The sequence below is a fragment of the Hirundo rustica genome, chromosome Z (assembly GCF_015227805.2).
Source record: "Hirundo rustica isolate bHirRus1 chromosome Z, bHirRus1.pri.v3, whole genome shotgun sequence".
NCBI classification, from domain to species: Eukaryota; Metazoa; Chordata; class Aves; order Passeriformes; family Hirundinidae; genus Hirundo; species Hirundo rustica.
Genome location: NC_053488.1, coordinates 5,261,401 through 5,278,634, shown reverse-complemented (window position 1 = coordinate 5,278,634; position 17,234 = coordinate 5,261,401). Strand labels below are relative to the sequence as shown.

Below are 17,234 nucleotides of genomic sequence, written 5' to 3'. Positions count from 1 at the left end.
AAGGCTTTCAAATAATTTTATTTTAAAAATGAAAATGTAAAGTCTTGATTCAGATATGAAACCACACGTACATACTCATACCCCAGAGGCACTTCAGGCTGTTGACAAGTACTCTTTGCAGGAGTTAGGGCCATCTCGTTTCATGGGCACAGTATCCAACAAACACCGGCTCGGCCGCTATGCCACGGCTGTTAAAATAAAGTGGAATGGGTATGACTGTAATCAAACAACTGGCTGCTTGTGTAGGCAGGAAGAGAGATACTGGCAATCTATTTTAACAACTACATAAACAAAACTACTCCCAAGAAACAACTGATGGCCTATTTAGGGAGTGATAAAGGGCCCTATTCTAGTTTTGATTGTACTTTTGATTGAATCTCTGTTTCAATCAGAGGCACCAAGCTATTAGCAGACATGTTGAAAAGTTTAAATTCATGGGCTAGTTCTTTAGCTGTTCCACAAAATCTATTGCTTTTACTGAAAAGAAGTTGTGAGAAAGGCAAATATTAATCAACTGACACTTACACACTCTCCCCTCTCCCAAAGTCAATGCTTCCTTCATATGCAGCTCTAATTCTATAATTTTCATTATTTTGGGGGGCATTTCAAGTGCTTCAGTCCGTCTTGACTGAAGAGTGACAGTAAGCTAAACATGTACTATATACTCTAAACTGAAGTGATTCCAACAGATAATCATGCTAAGACATCTTCATGAATATGTGCTTGAGTTTCAAGTGCTGACTATAACAGCTGTTGTATCCTGTTCTTTAAAAAATTGATTTTTATCTACCTTGAACTACTACCACACAGTTGAGATTTTCAATGAGTTGTCATAAACTACTTTAGAAAAACAAAATATGTTTCATGCTTGCTGCAGTTCAACTATTCAGCTCTCTGACTGTATACTTCAAAAGTGAAGGAAAACTTAAGGAAAACTTGGACTTAAAGCCTAGAAATCACTCATATCTGCAACTGTGAATATACAAAAACAGTAGCAATAAATAACCAGTAATTTGTCTAGGTGCTTTTTAGGAAAGAATCGGGAGAAGAACATGTTATGACTGCTGCTCATAAATGAATCAGAATTTGTCATGGACTGCTTATCCACCCCTTTCAGCCCCTAAAGTAAGGCATTATCTGAAAGAACAGCTTGCCCAAGCTCAGCCGTCATGCAAACAGCTCCAGCTGATTACCTGCTGCAGGTCTTTAATTATTATTCACAATAAATAAATAACACCACTCGTTTTTTTAGAAGTCTGCTTTTCCTTCTGTCAATGTACTCCTCCACACACCCTTTAATTTAATTTTTGTGTGAAGTCAGTCAGTCATGGTGTTTGTTTTTCTTTTACAAGCAAGAGAAACACAGGTAAGTCCTAGTTTTTCACTGAAAAAAAGTGAGTTCTGAAAATTTTAATTGCAAAACCATCCAGAAGTCCTGTCTTAATGTATCTGTCTTCCTCTTCTGTGGATACAAAACCAAATGGGATGGTATTTACAGTCAGGTTACCCTGCTAGCTCTCTTCAGCAGTTCAGGCCTGTACCTTTATTCCATTGGTTATAAAGCTCGAGAACCAAGATACACTGTAGCTACTCAATCTTACCGGAGCATGCGGCAGCGATGATTAGTCAGCCTTTTGTAGGCATCCTCCAAGTTGGTCACATTGCTGCTGCTCCAGAGTCTTTCTGCAACAGCACTTGCTCGAGGCCTGTAAAGGTATACTAAGTTTTAGAGTAGGTACGGTCTATAACCAAGAATGGATTTTTTTTTTTTTTTTTTTTTTTAATACCAGGTCTAATATAATACTTTAATACCAAGAAGCATTAATTTTTAAAGCTGCTTAGGTTCAGCACAGAGCACTGTTACCACTAGCATACAGTCCTGTGAGATTAATTAATGTTTCTTGTAGCTGGCTTTTTAAAATCTAACGATAAAGCAGTCCATACCATAATCTTGGTGTTAGGTTAGTTGCATCTACGAATTCCCCCCACAGGCAGGCTTCTCCACCTATTACAAGTTTCTTCTGTTTTTCAGATCCTGAATTCAAAGCAGAAAGTCAGTATTTCTCTCTGTCCAGAAGACGGGCATATATCAACAATTAGATAGGACTGATGTTCAGTTGTTTTCATATAAAATACCTATCCTGAGCATTAACTTACATTTTTGTAGTCTTGTTACTGAATGTGAGAACCACCAAGCTCTTTGTCCAGAGAAGCCATTTCTCTGCTCTGTCAGAAAGGATTTTACCTTTTATGCTTTGAAGAGATTCCTCAGAGATTTAAATCCTGATGGCAACTGTTCATTCTATCATAAGCAGAACATTCCTTGAAAAAATTACCTAGGTATTCTCCTTAATGATGTCTGAGAGCTCCCTTACACAAAATGAAAGCCTCATGAAAAGTGTAAGATGTTTGTATCAACTTTAGATACAAACTAGTTTAATACTCAAGAAGCTTGGTAATATAAATTCATTGTCTGTCTATGAAGAGCCATTTTGCACAACTCTGTTCCTAATGCATCTGCCCACCTAGTCCAGCATTCTTTCGCAAGCACCAGTATCAGCTGCTTGAGAAAGGTAACAACTTTCCCTTTTTTTTTTAAATTTAAAAGTTCCTTTTTTTTTTTTTTAAGAGTTTTCCAGAGTTCTATCTGACCGTAATTCCTTTGATGATAGTATCATCACAGTGATGGAACAGTCACTCTAAGCAGCCATATTTCTTTCCATTTACACTGTACCATAAACTAAGGAGTTTCATGCACAGAACATGCGTATAAAAAAAGTAACAAACCAACGAAGTTAAGTGGTTCGACACTGTAGTATTTCTTCCAGTCTTGCCCATAACTAATGTAGTCTAAGTACCAGGGTGCTGACAGGACAGCAGTCAGCCCAGCTCCAGTGACACTGCTCAGTTCACGAGCGTAGTTACTTGCTATCCACACTTGAACTACGGTGTCTGGTTTCAGCTAAAAGAGGAAAAGACAAAACAAGCAAACTAACCAACTTAAACCAAAAATATTAATGGCAATCCTAATTGCTGTTATCAAGGAAAAGGATCACGAATTTCAAAACTCTCTGTTTTGTTTTGAAGAGGAACATTTTGGAAACTACCTTTTGTCATCCCTTCCCTCCCCCCCAAGTCTAAAGCTGATTAATTCTTTGCTGGTTTTAAACACTCAATTAGAGTGAAGCCGAGGTTATACTACAGACAGTTAATGCTCTAAGAGGATTCCTACACACACCACATATCTGACCAGCTCTAAAAAGCTGGTGTTACTAGACCAGATGCACAGTTATGTGAGAAAAAAAAGAAAATTCATAGAAACTTCTCTATCCTTTACTCTGATGTTTTAAAGCATATTGTATTAACTGTGTCCATCTTTAAAAAGCAGTTCAATGCTGGTGTTCCTGTTTAACTTATTACGTATTCAACAAATGATAATTTCAAGGGATTGAAATTACCCGCAGCTGGAGAGACTTGCTAATGTCAGCAGACTTGCTTTACCTCTTAAGAGACTAAGCCAGATCTACTAAATGGTCTGCTTTGGAAGCCTCACACAGTACGTTATGTGTGCTGTTATGCAAGAGTAGCTTACTAATTTTCCCATCTTACCTGTGCTTTGTGATCAAACACTTCTTGCCAGACCATTTGTCCTTTGTTGTAGGAGGAAACAATGTCCAAAATGCTAGAATTTAAAAATAAGATCAAGCTGGTGAACTTCAATAAGATAAGTACAAGCACTTAAAGCAGAGCAACATTTTCTACCCCAAGGCAAATCACCACTGCATAGGGGACCAAGAAAAAGCAGGTTGTTCTAGTTTTGGCCCTCAGGGTTCTATCTTGCAAAGCATGTTCTACCATGCAGAACAGTGTGCACATGCATTAACACAAAGAGATGTTCAGAACTACAAGGAACTCATAGAGGGTGACTAAATCAGTGTTATAAGGAGGGAAAGAAATGTCACCATGTGTGCTAACATTACTGCAGATACCTAGTTTAAGATACCCAATACATTCACAGTGCATGTAAAACCTATGTATCCCTGCTGTGTCCCACATTTTAAAGCTATGAACTTCAGACCTGGTATCTTAAAATAAAGTGGATAGTCCCAAATATGCTGCAACTTTTCAAAATAATGTAGATGACTTAGCTTCCATATCTGCACCTCAAAGCCACCCTCAAATAATGGCTGTGAAAAACTGAGCAAGAATTAAAAGAACAACATACTTCTGAATATAGTAAGATTCCAGTTTAGCATAGTCAATGCCAAAACCTTGCTTCTTCATGAACTCTTTCACTTCAGGGTTAGACTTCCTTAAATAATAACAAGAAAAAAAGTTTAAAAAGATATTATTTTTGTTATGTTTTAAACCAGATTTCCCAATCATTTCTACCTATGCACAGCACACTAACTGATGCCTTTAAGCATACCACAGCCTGGAACACATTGCAGAACAGAAGCAGCAGGTTAACATGACAGATAATTGGAAAGAGTTTCATCCTGATTTGAAATAAAGCTAATAGACCTAATTCTCTGTTAAATCTGCTGGAGTCCCTGTTCTGAAGCCTCTGGCAGGTTGCCTCAAACTCCTAAGAGCTTTGGGATTCCTGGCATCTCAGCCACTTTGTGCCAGGGTTATCAGCAGTTTGAGAACTCAGCAATTTTGTGTTTCTACCACAAAAAACAAAGGTTTTTGTGTTAAAGCATTTGCCAGCAGTTTTCCTTCTCTATAAAAATTAAATCATGTCCTGAGTGTTTGGATTTGATCTTAAAAGAGAATATAGAAATTCTAACTAGATAAATTTGAAAACTCATCAAAATACTCCAAATTTTTTATTATTAGTCAGTCTCACCAGCAGAGAGACTCCAAAATATTCAACATCCACAACCGAATTAAGAAAACTTTAATACTTGCCATACTTCTAATACAAACACATGAATCTGTTTGGTAATTCTTACTGTTACCAGTTTTTCTAGTGGGCAGAACTCAATGTAAACATCTACTTTTACAAAAAACATTTAAATGTTCATTTTCTTATCTAGTACCTTCCTAACATACTGGTTCTCTGTCCTGCCACGGTAATTTTCATAAAGAAATCCTTTAGAATACCTGAATATTTATGAAACTATGAGTCAAAGCAAAATTCTGCACATCAGCTGCTTTTTGAGGATCACAAATGACCTGCCTGTAAATAGTTAAGAGGAGTGGAGATCTTTTGCTTATGTAGTGAAAACTGTCTTATGCAACTGAGTTCCATAACTGATGGAGATGGACAGGTTTAGGAGGCACTAGATATTTGTTCCTTGAATTGTCACCATACCAACAACTGAAGTCCACTTCATCTCCTCCCAAATGAATGAATTCATCTGGAAATACACTGCTGATCTCTTTAAAGAACATAGTCATGAAGTCATAAGTTGTATTCCAAACAGGATTTACAGGTCCAAAGGACCCAGTTGGCTGTCCTCCATTGTAACAAGGAGTGAGAAGATCTTTTTGACCTAATAAAAACAATTAATAGATGACATTCAGTTTCATGTTGCTATGCTAACTTTGCTAGGAAGAAGCAGCAGTTAGCCATATTAAAAAAGGTGAATATTCATGACCTAAGTGCTCACCTATTTTAAGTATAATCAAATAGAGGTGGGATGAAGTAAGACAACTTGTAAAAGGCTGAAGAACCCTCTACCTGGCAGTCAGGACTCTGACTTTCAGATCTGTGATTTAGCACACACTAATATATGCTATATGTAATATATCACAATACAGGAAAACAGCATTTGGATAACTACTTGAACAACAATAAAAAAAGCTTTAATGAATATTAGAAGGAAGCCAGTCAGAAGAAAGCCAAACATAATGAGTGTGCTTCAGAGGCTTCTTTTCTCTTTTTATTACTCTGCTTTTTTAACATCTAAGTCGGTGTGAGGTCCAAGACAGAATGAAGCCTAAAGCAGAATATATCTGTATCCTTGCACATACATCGTGCATGGAATATGTCAACTTTGTTAATTCATTTTACTTTCCTGTAACCTCTAAAGGTCATGACATTACTTAGTGCCTCTTCCTTACCTCTTATCAAGGGCCTCCCAAAGCACTTTATTGGTTACTCCTTAAAAAACGAATTTGCTTGCTATTACTTCCCACAATCTCTTAACAATTAATACTTTCTTGGGCATACCTTTTCCCCAAGACTGCGTGTGTCCTGGCGTATCAAACTCCGGGATAACTCTGATGCCTCTTAACCGGGCATACTCAATCACCAGACGGACGTCAGCAGGAGTATAGATGAGATTAGAGGAGTATGCCCCCTGCAAAGTATTCACATTTGGAGACAACACACTATGCCAGTAGATCACAAAATTTGGATGGAAGTATTTTAGCTTAGACTGGAGAGCAGCTCTACAAGTTGGCTGTGGTTTATTAACTGCACAGACAGAACTTTTCACTTAACTTGTGGAGAGGAAAAAAAACCCACCAAAACAACAAACAACACTGAGACAGATCTCCTTGAGGAGACCTTCCTTTCCTCCTGAGCTCACAACTGATGAAGAACACATAAAAGCTGGTTTCTTTTCCTTCTGAATTTTTAAAGATATGGTTTTCAATTCTTCTGCACAAAGGCAAGTTATTTTTGCCCATTAGCTCTGAAACACAGGGCCGTTGCTACATAACATACAAGATTAATGGAAAAATTCTGCCAAGTCAGAAAGAACTTTCAACATCTCTGCTTCTCAATTTTCATACAGTGACATCAGGACATGCTTCTTCTGTAAATTAGAGTGTAATTCCACTCCCACACAGCCAACAAATGCGACAATGACACAGATTACTATAGTCTGGTGAAACAGATGCTTGCCAACGAGTCAAACTACATAAGAATACATCATGACTCTTCATGATTTATAGCATCTTAAGCTTCTGTTTATCTGAAAATGGTTTCCACAGCTGAGTTACTCAATAAAGGAAACAGCAGACAAAGAAGCCTTTCAAAGAGAAGCTTGTTGAGACAAAGACCGTCTCCCTCACTAGCTGTCAGTGGGATATATGACTGAACTCTACTAGGGTTTGACTTTACTAGACAAAACAATGTGACTGCACTATGCAACATCTACAATTTTTGAATTACACAATTCTTTATAGCATCTGCTCAAGCACTGCCAACATAATTTTCATGAAAGACAGATTTTAGCAAGTATTTTAAAACAGAAACACATATCTTGTACTTCGGCTTAGTATACTTAATTATTCTTAACTACTTAACTATGTTTGATTTGGCTCTATTGTACCATGACTGAGCAAGAACCTCACAATGGCTCTCACTTGTGTAACAAAGCCTACTATGCCTCTAGAAATAAAGAGGCACAGTCCACTGGATTTGTTTCAGGAAACAGCCTTGTGCTTTTGGATCTCTTACAGACATGGTGTGCTTTGTAAAGCTAACTAGGTATCAGACAGGGTGAAAGTACTATTACAGTGGTGCCAAGGGCTGGCAGGAAAATCTCTTACATTTTTTTGAATGGCAGAACTCAACCAGTTAAAGAAACCCATCAACAGAAATCCAAGCAGTGTTCACTGCTACTTATCTGCATACCATTAGTGTTTGAAGGCCTGCAAGCACTGAGGATCATTCAGAAACTCTGCACAGAGGAGTAAAGGTGGTAATTTACCATGTATCCAAAAGAACACTCAAAAATGGTCCACACAGAAACTCAGGCAGGATCCTAAATGTGGACTTGCTGGTTACTGGTCCCATGGAACTGTTTTACAACCAGCCAAAGCAGATGTACTCAAGCACTGGTAAACTCCACTTTTAATTTTCATTAATTATGTGTCAGATTTCTGCCCTTCCACCCTGCTCCAATGATGTTCACTCACCTTATCACTTAATTCAGGGAAATAAATGCTCTGGTAAGGGAAGGACTGATCATCTACTATATGCCAGTGGAGAACATTGAACTTATTAAAAGCCATGGCATCCTGTAACAAATAATGCAATAGAGTCTAGTTAAACACTTCATTCTCATAGAAAATCTATGCAAAGAAAAGTGGTCTTGTCCAAGCATATCTCGGATGCCTGGAGAAACAATAAAAAAGAAAAAAATCTCAACAAAACCACCCCAAAAAAACCAACTAAACCCCCACTAAACCAAGAAAGCATTCTATGGTTCACTAAATCCTAGAAGCACATTCTGCTCCACTCCTCTGAGATCTATTTTCACCACTGCTGTCAAAAAGCTCTGATCTGACCCCTATTCTACCAGCCTGTCTAGTGTGAACTGTTATGAACACTTTCGAATTTCTTCCACTTCAGAACACATACCCTGAGATTCGCTCAGGTGCTCACAGCATGGTGCTACTAACACCAGGGTATGTGTGACCCCCATATGGGCCATTCACTTAGGAGTCAGACCTGATGATCGTCCTGGGTCCCTTCCAACACAGATGTGATTCGACCCACTCTGTGGGTGATTCTCTATGCACTATCAGCTATTTCAGCGTATACTTTTACAGCTAAACACCTTGGACTCGAAAACAGCATGAGAGCTTCTTACTACACAGTACATCCCTTCTTGCTAGTGGCTTCTGCAAAATCCATTTCAATTGCATGCAAAATAAACTATGCATCTTCCCTGCAAAAAAGTGTTTCTTTTATGTTTTCATTCATAACAGCGTCAGTACTTCCCTTTTTCTGATCTTGAAGATAATCAAGATCAACGTTAACACACTTATTTCAGAATTATAACTCCAGTTGGACAGTTACACACGTACCTCGAGTTATGCTGGCTTGTTAGTCACTAGAAGGTGCTGTGAGCAGGCCAGTAAGTGTTTACATTGTCCATGACTGACTGCAACACAGCTGCTCCCAATCCCTTGCCACAATACAATTGATTTCACCACCCACTCCTCCCATTCTCTTTCCACCTAGGTGTATTTAAACAGGTGATAAAATCTCTTCAGGAACTCCCACCAAATATAATGGAAGATTCATATCTTGTCCATTCCCCAAATTTATCTGCTCTGTTTCATGGCACTGCAGAAGTTTTAATTGCCATGTCTTCACGCATTTCTAAAAAATACCATCCCTCTCCATAGAAAATTACATCTCTGGACCTTCAGTTCACCTACTCCTTCCTCAAGGACAATGCCCTTCCTGGAAATATAGCGCAGCAGTTGAACAAAAATAAGAAATGTACTTGAACTGCTGCCCTAAGTACCTAATCACCACACCTCAGAGAAGAGATTACTGATGCTTTTCATTAGTCTGGATTCAAGCAGGCACAGAGGTGGGAGGAAAAGCATGCTTGTTCTTAAACCAGCAAACAGCATGAAATGTAGCTCTGATAATGTATTAGACATGCAATTTAAGGAAAGAAAGCAGAATAGCAGCAGTTACAGAAACACAAAATAGTTAGAAACGCAAGTCTCTTTAGACATCTCTTTTAGACAAGAAAAAAAATATTGACACAAATATCTGAGACTTTGAAACATCCTCTGTTGCAAATGTAACACTATACCAGCCTTACTTGCTGAACACACAGTGAACTTGAATGTGGAAACAAGTGGTAAATACCAAAAGGACAAGTTCTGAACATAGTTCAAGGATGACCTCAGAAATTAAAGAGGTTTTTATCTGCACTCTTTCTGCCCTTTTAAACCTGTTTTTCAAAGTTCTGAAATATGGAGAGGAAATTCTGAATATTATTTAATCTTGGAGAAGACAGAGATGAAACAGGAAACTGCCTGTTCCTCAACTAACTAACTAATCCCTCCTACAAGGACTTAAACAAAAAAAAAAGGGAGTTCAAAACAGTAAAAACCCCAGCTTTGGCTGCTAAGCTTATATATCACCTTTCCATCAGGGCTGGAGCCCATTTTTAACCTTTCTGGAGGAAGTTTTGTTCGGTTTTATTGGATAGTCTAGGCTCATTTTTCAGTAGCTCCCAGAACATTTTGAACTTCCTCCCTTGCTCTGTAATACTTAATTACTGGCTTGCACTTAGCAGCCTAAAGAAGGACTACCAAAGTCTGCCCCAAAAGATGCAAGTTTTCCTGAAATCACTGGCACTGAAGCTAGAATTTGCAAGGTATCCCTTGTATTTCTAGATGACAGTCAGATGTCTCCAAACACGCCTCCAAGAAATAATACATAAGTTGGTTTAGTCATCAGAAAATAAAGAGAATCTGAGGTACCACAAATACCAATCCCCTTTACAGATTCAATAATCGTTCTGTCTGCCCACTTGGTTCCTCTCCAGTCTATGTCCAGGGCTTTGGCTTATCAAAGTTCACTGTCCCTTTAAAGTCAGACAGAGGAGATGGGGTCTTCTTTCACACCAGCTCCTCTTGCTACCGACTTCAGAGGCCAAAACACAACAACAAAAAGCTTTCACTATTAATGATACAAAACTGCCTACTTACCAGGTTTGTAAGAATAGATTTCAATGGTAAATAATGCCTTGAAGTATCTAATAAGACTCCTCTATGAGGAAATCTTGGGAAGTCATTGATTTCGGATTCATTGACAAGAAACTAGGAGAACAAAATTTAAAAATTAGAAACTTATTTTATTTTCATATTCATAATTTCAAACAGGAAATACTTTTTCAGAAAATGGTTCTTGGAAATATGTAACAAACCAAATCCTTTTTTGAATGAAACTGGGAGATCTACTGTTTCTAGAAAAGCACCCAGTTACCAGGACAGAGGGTTTAGTTAATAGCCATACTTACGCTTCCATAGTCATCCTCATGAACCAACTGGCTGAAGGTTTCCAAACCTGGAAAAATATCCAAGAAAGGGATCTCAATTACAACCCAGTACTTGCCCTTAAAATTTTAGTTACAAACAGCGCCAAAACTGTTTACAGGCATTCATGTAGCTAGAAAGAATGTTTTGTAGCTGAGCTCCTTTTTCTTTAGCACAGTTCCCTTAATTGCTCAAGCACCACCATTTAAAAAATTTTGGAGAGAACCATTAAAATTACACACAGATAGCGAATACTTGTGTTACTGCTCAGCTGTAGCAGATTAATCTCCAAATAGTAGGAAAGTTACTGGGACTAAAGTGGGAACTTCTGGTCCTGTAGATATATTCCTATAATTTCTGGTGAAATTTCTAATTCAGCACAAAAAATCTGTTGATTTATAGGTAGCTAATATATGAACTTAACACTCCAGTAAGAACAGCAGACTGAAATGTCAGGATTATTATTCTTTCTGATGTCTTCAGCCTGCCCACTTTATAGGTGCAGCCAGAAAGTAATCTGCTCACACTATAGTTTGGAAAGCTTTTTGCTCGGCCTGGCTTACTTCAGGCACAGCAAGAATGCACTCACTGTGTGCCACTGGATCTGAGATGCTGAGCATCTGGACCAAGGGTCTAACTGATACACACTGACTAAACTTACAATGAAGCACTGAATGAGGGCAAGGCTCAGTGGTCAGCTGGTTCTTCATGGTCTGCCATGAAGTTTGTATAAGCCCTAAACAAATAGTTCAAGGTGAGAAGTGTCAGCTTACCTCTTAAAGCACCCCATACCTCAGAAGCTTTCAGTACAGCCACAGGCCCAGTTACAGTTAAATAGTCTAAAGAAAAGAAAAAAAAAAAAGCTTACTCATCAAGAAAGAATATAGACAGGACAATACCAAAATGCATTAAAAAGATTCTTTGAGTTCCACATCTCCCTTTGTGTATTAAATTCCAACCAATCCTGCTTTTAATGGTGATAGCATGCAATTATTTTTCATCTGTGTTTTCCTATATAAAGAAAACTACTGTTCAGAGAGTCAACAGCTAATCAGGAAGGTAAAAGAAGAAACCTGCTTAGTAATGGCAATGTTAAAATATTGTACATGAGCCCAAATTCCAGCCAAGTTTAACCCAATTGACTTAAAATATAACAGACTATATTTTTGCATTTAAGACATACGTGATGAGGGTTGGACAGCTAAGCCAAACTTAATCATGACAAGTTTACTTCTCCTTTTACCTTTTTTAATATAGTTTATGGTTACTTATTTTTTTGAGATATAACTTGTCATACCGTATTATCAGGTGTTTACTACTAAGGTCTTATTATGAAGAAAAAAAAGTTACTAATCAAAATACAGAATCATATATGCTTGGAAAGGATCCATCAGGATCATTGGGTCCAAGCTCTGGCCCTGCATAGGACACCCCCCCAAGAATCACACCATGTGCCTGAAAGCATTGTTCAAATGCCTCTTGCAATCTGTCAGGCTGCTGCTGTGACCACTTCCTTGGGGAACCTGTTCCAGTGCCCAACCACAGCCTAGGTGAAGAACCCTTTTCCTGATATCCAGCCTAAACCTTCCCAGGCTCAGCTTCGTGCTGTTACCTCAAGTCCTGTCACTGGTCACGAGAGTGAAGAGATCAGAACTCTGCTTCCCCCAGGAGGATGCTGAAGAGCAGAGTGAGTTCTCCCCTCAGCCTCCTCTGCTCCAGGCTGAACAAACCAAGTGTCCTCAGCCTCTCCTTACACAGCTTCCCTTCCAGACCCTTCACCATCCTTCTGGCCCTCCTTTGAACACTCCCTGGTAATTTTATATCTCTCATATTGTGGCACCCGGCAGTGCCCCAGCACTGGAGGTGAGGCTGCCCCAGTGCAGAGCAGAGCAGGACAATCCCCTCCCTTGCCTGGCTGATGCTGTCCCTGATGTCCCCAACAGGGTGCCAGGTCACCCTCTTGACCTGAGCACCAGTGTGGGGGCACCTGAGATGAGGTACAATAAGTAAAATGAAGAATGGTACCTGAAGGAATCCATAACAATCCTTCCTTGAGTACTGAAGTACAGTACAAAGTACCAGTGGGGGGGGGGAGCGGAGAGGAAAGCGAAAACAACTTGGTTTTGAATTATAGGTGGTCCAATAAATTTTAGAGAAGAAACAAACATATTTTAAGCATTGTTTAAAATCCCATACATATGTATGCATAAAATATAGTACATCTATAAATCTATAGATAATATTATTATTCAAACATCAAAGCAATAATTGCACGTCTGAAACAGCAGAGAAAAAAAGGGTTGAATTACTGTACAATGACTTATTTGATCTGTGTCAGTGTGAAAGAATGGTTGGCTACAATTTACAAAGTTCAAACATTTGTCTAAACTACTAGAGAAAAGACATTCAGTGAAGAATGAAGAAAGTACCTCAAGCTTCCATGTTAACCTAAGCACTGATCACACATACTGGAAGTTTGGGGTAAGAAAGAATTTAGAAGACTACTGCAATCTCCACAGGTAAACTGTAGGGCAAATTTGATAAATTGTCAAGGATTTATTTCCAACACACCAGGTTTTTTGTTTTCTTTTGGTTTGGTTTGTTGTGGTTTTTTTGTTTTTTTTTTTCCTGTGCAGGTATCATAACTTAAAGGAATTTGGAATATTTTATAATAAGCCACTTGAAACATTTTACACAAACAGGTAAGAACTCAGCAGGCAGGAGGGCAGACAACCCAGACCTTGATAACATATCCAATACTCCTGCTATAGGATTGTAGCCACTGACTGGTCCATACTATCCTTATTAATAAGCCAGACTACCCAAACCAGCAAGTCACCAACAACAGCACTTTTTGGAATCTGTGCCCTTAAAAAGATGGCCCGTTAAAACCTAGAAAACTAGAACTTGCTGAAGTCAGGAAAGCTCAGCTTATTACATGAAGAAAACATGTAACAGAAAACTTATTCCTTAAAGCAGAAGGAAAAACCTGCCTTTTCTAAAGAATGTAACCTAAAAATCACACGGCCTAACAGATTCCACAACATAAGAACCAGCCTTGGTTAAAATCTAAAGTTCACAGACCAGTTCAAGTTCAAATAATAATAATAAAAAAGCAGCACAATAACCTGACTGGCAAAACAATGGTAAGAGCATTAGCATTTTTGTTGCTGTACTTCATTTGCATTGAAATGTATTATAAGCTTGCACATAAAAACTGAACCCTTTGGCAGTATGTCCCAAAAGGATTGAGTAAATTTATTATCAGTACATTCTGTCACAAGTCAGGTGGAATTGATCTGGCTGCAGATGTATGACTTGAGACTAAAAGGATCTTTTTTCTAAGGATCTGTATCCTGGATACCAAACAACATAATACTATCTCAAAACAGGACTAGATTAACGGAGTATGTTGATTTTTGTGTTAGCCTGCCCAGAAAAAAAGCAGTATTATTGCTCAGTCTTATTTCTGGTAAGGAAATTCTCTGGTGATTACTACTTTACTTAGAGTACTTCTCCACTCTGGACTTCAGTCACAGAACTAAAGAAGCACAGGAAAAAAAAAAAAAAAAAAAAAAAACCACCAAAACCAATACAAATATGTTTTCAAATCCTTTCTTGTATCTACAGATAGAAAGGAAGTAGATTTATGGCACTGCAAGATGAGTAACAAGTTCAACGAGCACTTTCTGGTTTTCCTGGAAAAACAGGAAATACCGTGTACATATCTCAGCGCAAGTAGCTCCAATTCAAATGCAATCATTTCTTACGAGACGTGTAAGCAGCGACAGCCTTCATTCAATAAATACCCTGTACTGAAAGGGATCATCTCCTGACTGTGCACAGATCTCACCAGAGATAACTGGCTATTGCACACTCTGGTACCTCTGACTCCTGGTGCTAGCTGCTAGAAAGAATAGTAGCAGGTAAGCCAGCTGTATGACAGCTGAACTGCAAAAACCATAGGCGACGTGACGAGCTTCATGATTCACTGTGGGCTGAGATTTCCCTCAGCATCGAGAGCAAGAATTACCTTCTGGTCGCCACTGCTGTGAAACGTTTTTGGCGCCCTTCCGAGAGCCCTCGCTTTCCAGTTCCTTTTAAAAAACAACTACCCCAAACACCGGACACGTGATAGGAAAACAAGCGCTTAACGGTGCCGCCTAAGCCGGGGAAGGAGAAGCGGCCGAGCGGGTACTCACAGGCCTCATTGGAGGCGAGGTGCGGGTGCCTGTCACAGCCAGGGTCCCCCGCCTCGATCACCACCTGCAGCTGGAACAGCTCGGGCTCCGCTCGGGCAGCCAGCGGCCTGCGGCCCCACGTCCGCCGCCGGGAATGCCCGAACATGTACTCGTAGTACCTGCCGGGGAAGCAGAGGCGCCGGCGGGGCCCTGAGGCGGCTGCTCCCGTCCCCGGCCCGGCCGCTGCAGCACCCCGGCCCCGCCGCCGCTCACCTGCGGAAGGCGTCCTGCAGCAGCCCGCAGCCCGGCCCCGCCGAGGAGCCGGCGCCATGCACCAGCTGGAAGCGGCTGGGCGCTAGCTGCAGCTGGCGAGGGTACGTGCGGACAGACTGCGGCAGGGGCCACAGCGAGTCCTCGGGGACGGCGTCCGCCGCCAGCTCCCAGCCGGACGGCTCCGGCTCGGCCCCGGTCCCCGGGGCGCCGTGGCGGAGGCTGGTGCTCACCAGCACGGCGGGCACCACGACGAGCCCCAGCAGCACCCCGGCTAGCCCCATGGCTCTGCTCATAGTGGGACCGCTTCCTCAGCCCGCCCGTTCCACTCGCACGGCAGCCCGGCTCCGCCTCCGGAGCGACGGAGTCGGTCAGGGCGGGCTCGGGAGCCTCAGTGCCCGCCCGCGGCTCCGCCCGCCCGGCGGCCGCTCTGAGGGAGTGCGGCAGGGCGTGGGGCTTGAGGAGCGATTTGCGATTTGTTGTTTCACGCTCCTCTGAGGGGTTTTCTCACATAAAGAACCATTAACTATTAGCGTGCAAAGAAGGGCCAATAGCGTGGTGGAGGCGCTGGGCAGGAAGCCGCATGAGGAGCGGCTTGAGGTCACTTGGTCTGTTCAGCCTGGAGGAGACTGAGGGGAGGCCTCGTTGTGGTTTCCAGCACCCTCGCGAGGGGCAGGTCCCGATCTCCTCTCTCGGGTGACTACTGACAGGACTTGAGGTAACAGTACGCAGCTGAGTTAGGAGAAGTTAATGTTATTATCAGGAAAAGGTTCTTCACACAGAGGGTGGTGAGCACTGGGACAGGCTCCCCAGGCAAGTGGTCATAGCACCCAAGCTTGACAGAGTTCAAGAGGCATTCGAGCAATGCTTTCAGGCACGTGGTGTGATTCTTGGGACTATCCTGTTCAGAGCTAGGGGATGGGCTTCAGTGATCCTGATGGGTCTCTTACAGCTCAGCATATTCCATGGCTTTCTATCAGCCGGCACCTGCGTGTGGCACTGCTCTGCAGGGTAAGGGAGTGTGGCAGGGCCAGCTTAATTTCTGTGTGGAAAGGGTGTGATGCAGGCCACACTTTTATGAAGGGAAGGCTCTGCATCTCTTGTACTGCTACAAAACAATTTTGGTCTCAGCAGAAACTACTTTTTCACAAGCTTTCTACAGAATATGTTATAAGCTATATGGTGAATGAGCAGGAGTCTGAGTTGCAATGAAGTGTAACCAAACAAACCCAGTGTTGTGGCCAATCTCAGTGCAAACTTGAGGAAGTTGTTCTGAAGTGTTTTTTAAGAAGGCAAACCAAGCATTTCAAGACTGGAAGTCTTAATGGGGAGGAATTCAGGCTTCATGCCACTTCTAATTGAATGGTTAATGCAAACACTGAAGTGTCGTAGTTGTTGCTTTGGTTGATGCACCAGTTAAACCCACAGCAATGGTGTGGGGAGCTGACGCCTGCACTCTGCTGCTGCAGAGTAACTGAGGAGCTGGTCAGCCATTCTGAAGGGCATGGATCACAAAACATCCTAGTTTTGCTATTTGCTGTGCCCAACCATGCAAGTGGAGTGCAAAGGCTTAGTGGAAAGTCTTTGATGCATGCTTTCCATAGCAGAGTGTTCTTTAATCTTGTAATGCTGTAAGTAAAAGGAATTATTTAGTAGGTGATATCAAAGAGGCACAACAGGACGACACCTGCAAGCCTACCTACCCACCTGCCCCTGCACGAGAGGAAACCCATGGAAATGGCAGTGCTGTCTTTTTTGGCACTCTCAGAGGCAACTGTTACACTACTGTTCAAGCTGTGACAGAGGTTTCCAGCTGCCTGTTATATATACCTTATATATCTTTCCTTTGACTGGTGTGATTGTCTCCTCAACTGTGTTGATTCAACTGTTCCTGCTGCCTGCCCTTGTCCATCTTTTTAGGCATACTCAGAAATCATGTATTGTTTTGTAGGTTTCTTTGACATATCAAAGCTGAGAGATAAGTAAGCTCTCATGGGAAGGAGACGGTAAGGATAAGTAGTTGCAGGGGGGACT

The 17,234-nt window shown here is 41.0% G+C and overlaps 1 protein-coding gene across 2 annotated transcripts; it reads right to left on the bottom strand.

The window, feature by feature from the left end:
* Positions 1-4: 4 nt before the first annotated feature.
* On the bottom strand, positions 5-15,528 carry HEXB (hexosaminidase subunit beta). Of its 2 annotated transcripts, XM_040091284.2 has the most exons (14): positions 15,204-15,528; positions 14,952-15,109; positions 11,523-11,588; positions 10,734-10,780; positions 10,423-10,533; positions 7,879-7,980; positions 6,182-6,311; positions 5,321-5,501; positions 4,226-4,312; positions 3,610-3,682; positions 2,788-2,962; positions 1,945-2,035; positions 1,602-1,706; positions 5-188 (listed from the first exon to the last, which is right to left on the bottom strand). In XM_040091284.2, exons 1-14 carry the CDS (start codon positions 15,494-15,496, stop codon positions 125-127), a joined length of 1,683 nt encoding a protein of 560 aa, XP_039947218.1. In that variant the 5' UTR covers positions 15,497-15,528; the 3' UTR covers positions 5-124. The 2 variants fall into 2 exon arrangements, with proteins under 2 accessions (XP_039947218.1, XP_039947219.1); XM_040091285.2 differs by lacking the exon at positions 14,952-15,109 and having other exon boundaries at positions 15,204-15,352.
* Between the last annotated feature and the right edge of the window lie 1,706 nt (positions 15,529-17,234).

Coding starts and splice junctions, on each gene's coding strand:
- HEXB (XM_040091284.2), bottom strand. CDS start 15,496: ATGAGCAGAGCCATGGGGCTAGCCGGGGTGCTGCTGGGGCTCGTCGTG. Junction 5,502..6,181: donor CACGCAGTCTTGGGGAAAAG/GTATGCCCAAGA, acceptor TGTTTTTATTAG/GTCAAAAAGATCTTCTCACT. Junction 3,683..4,225: donor GAATCTTACTATATTCAGAA/GTATGTTGTTCT, acceptor TTTAAATTCTAG/CATTTTGGACATTGTTTCCT.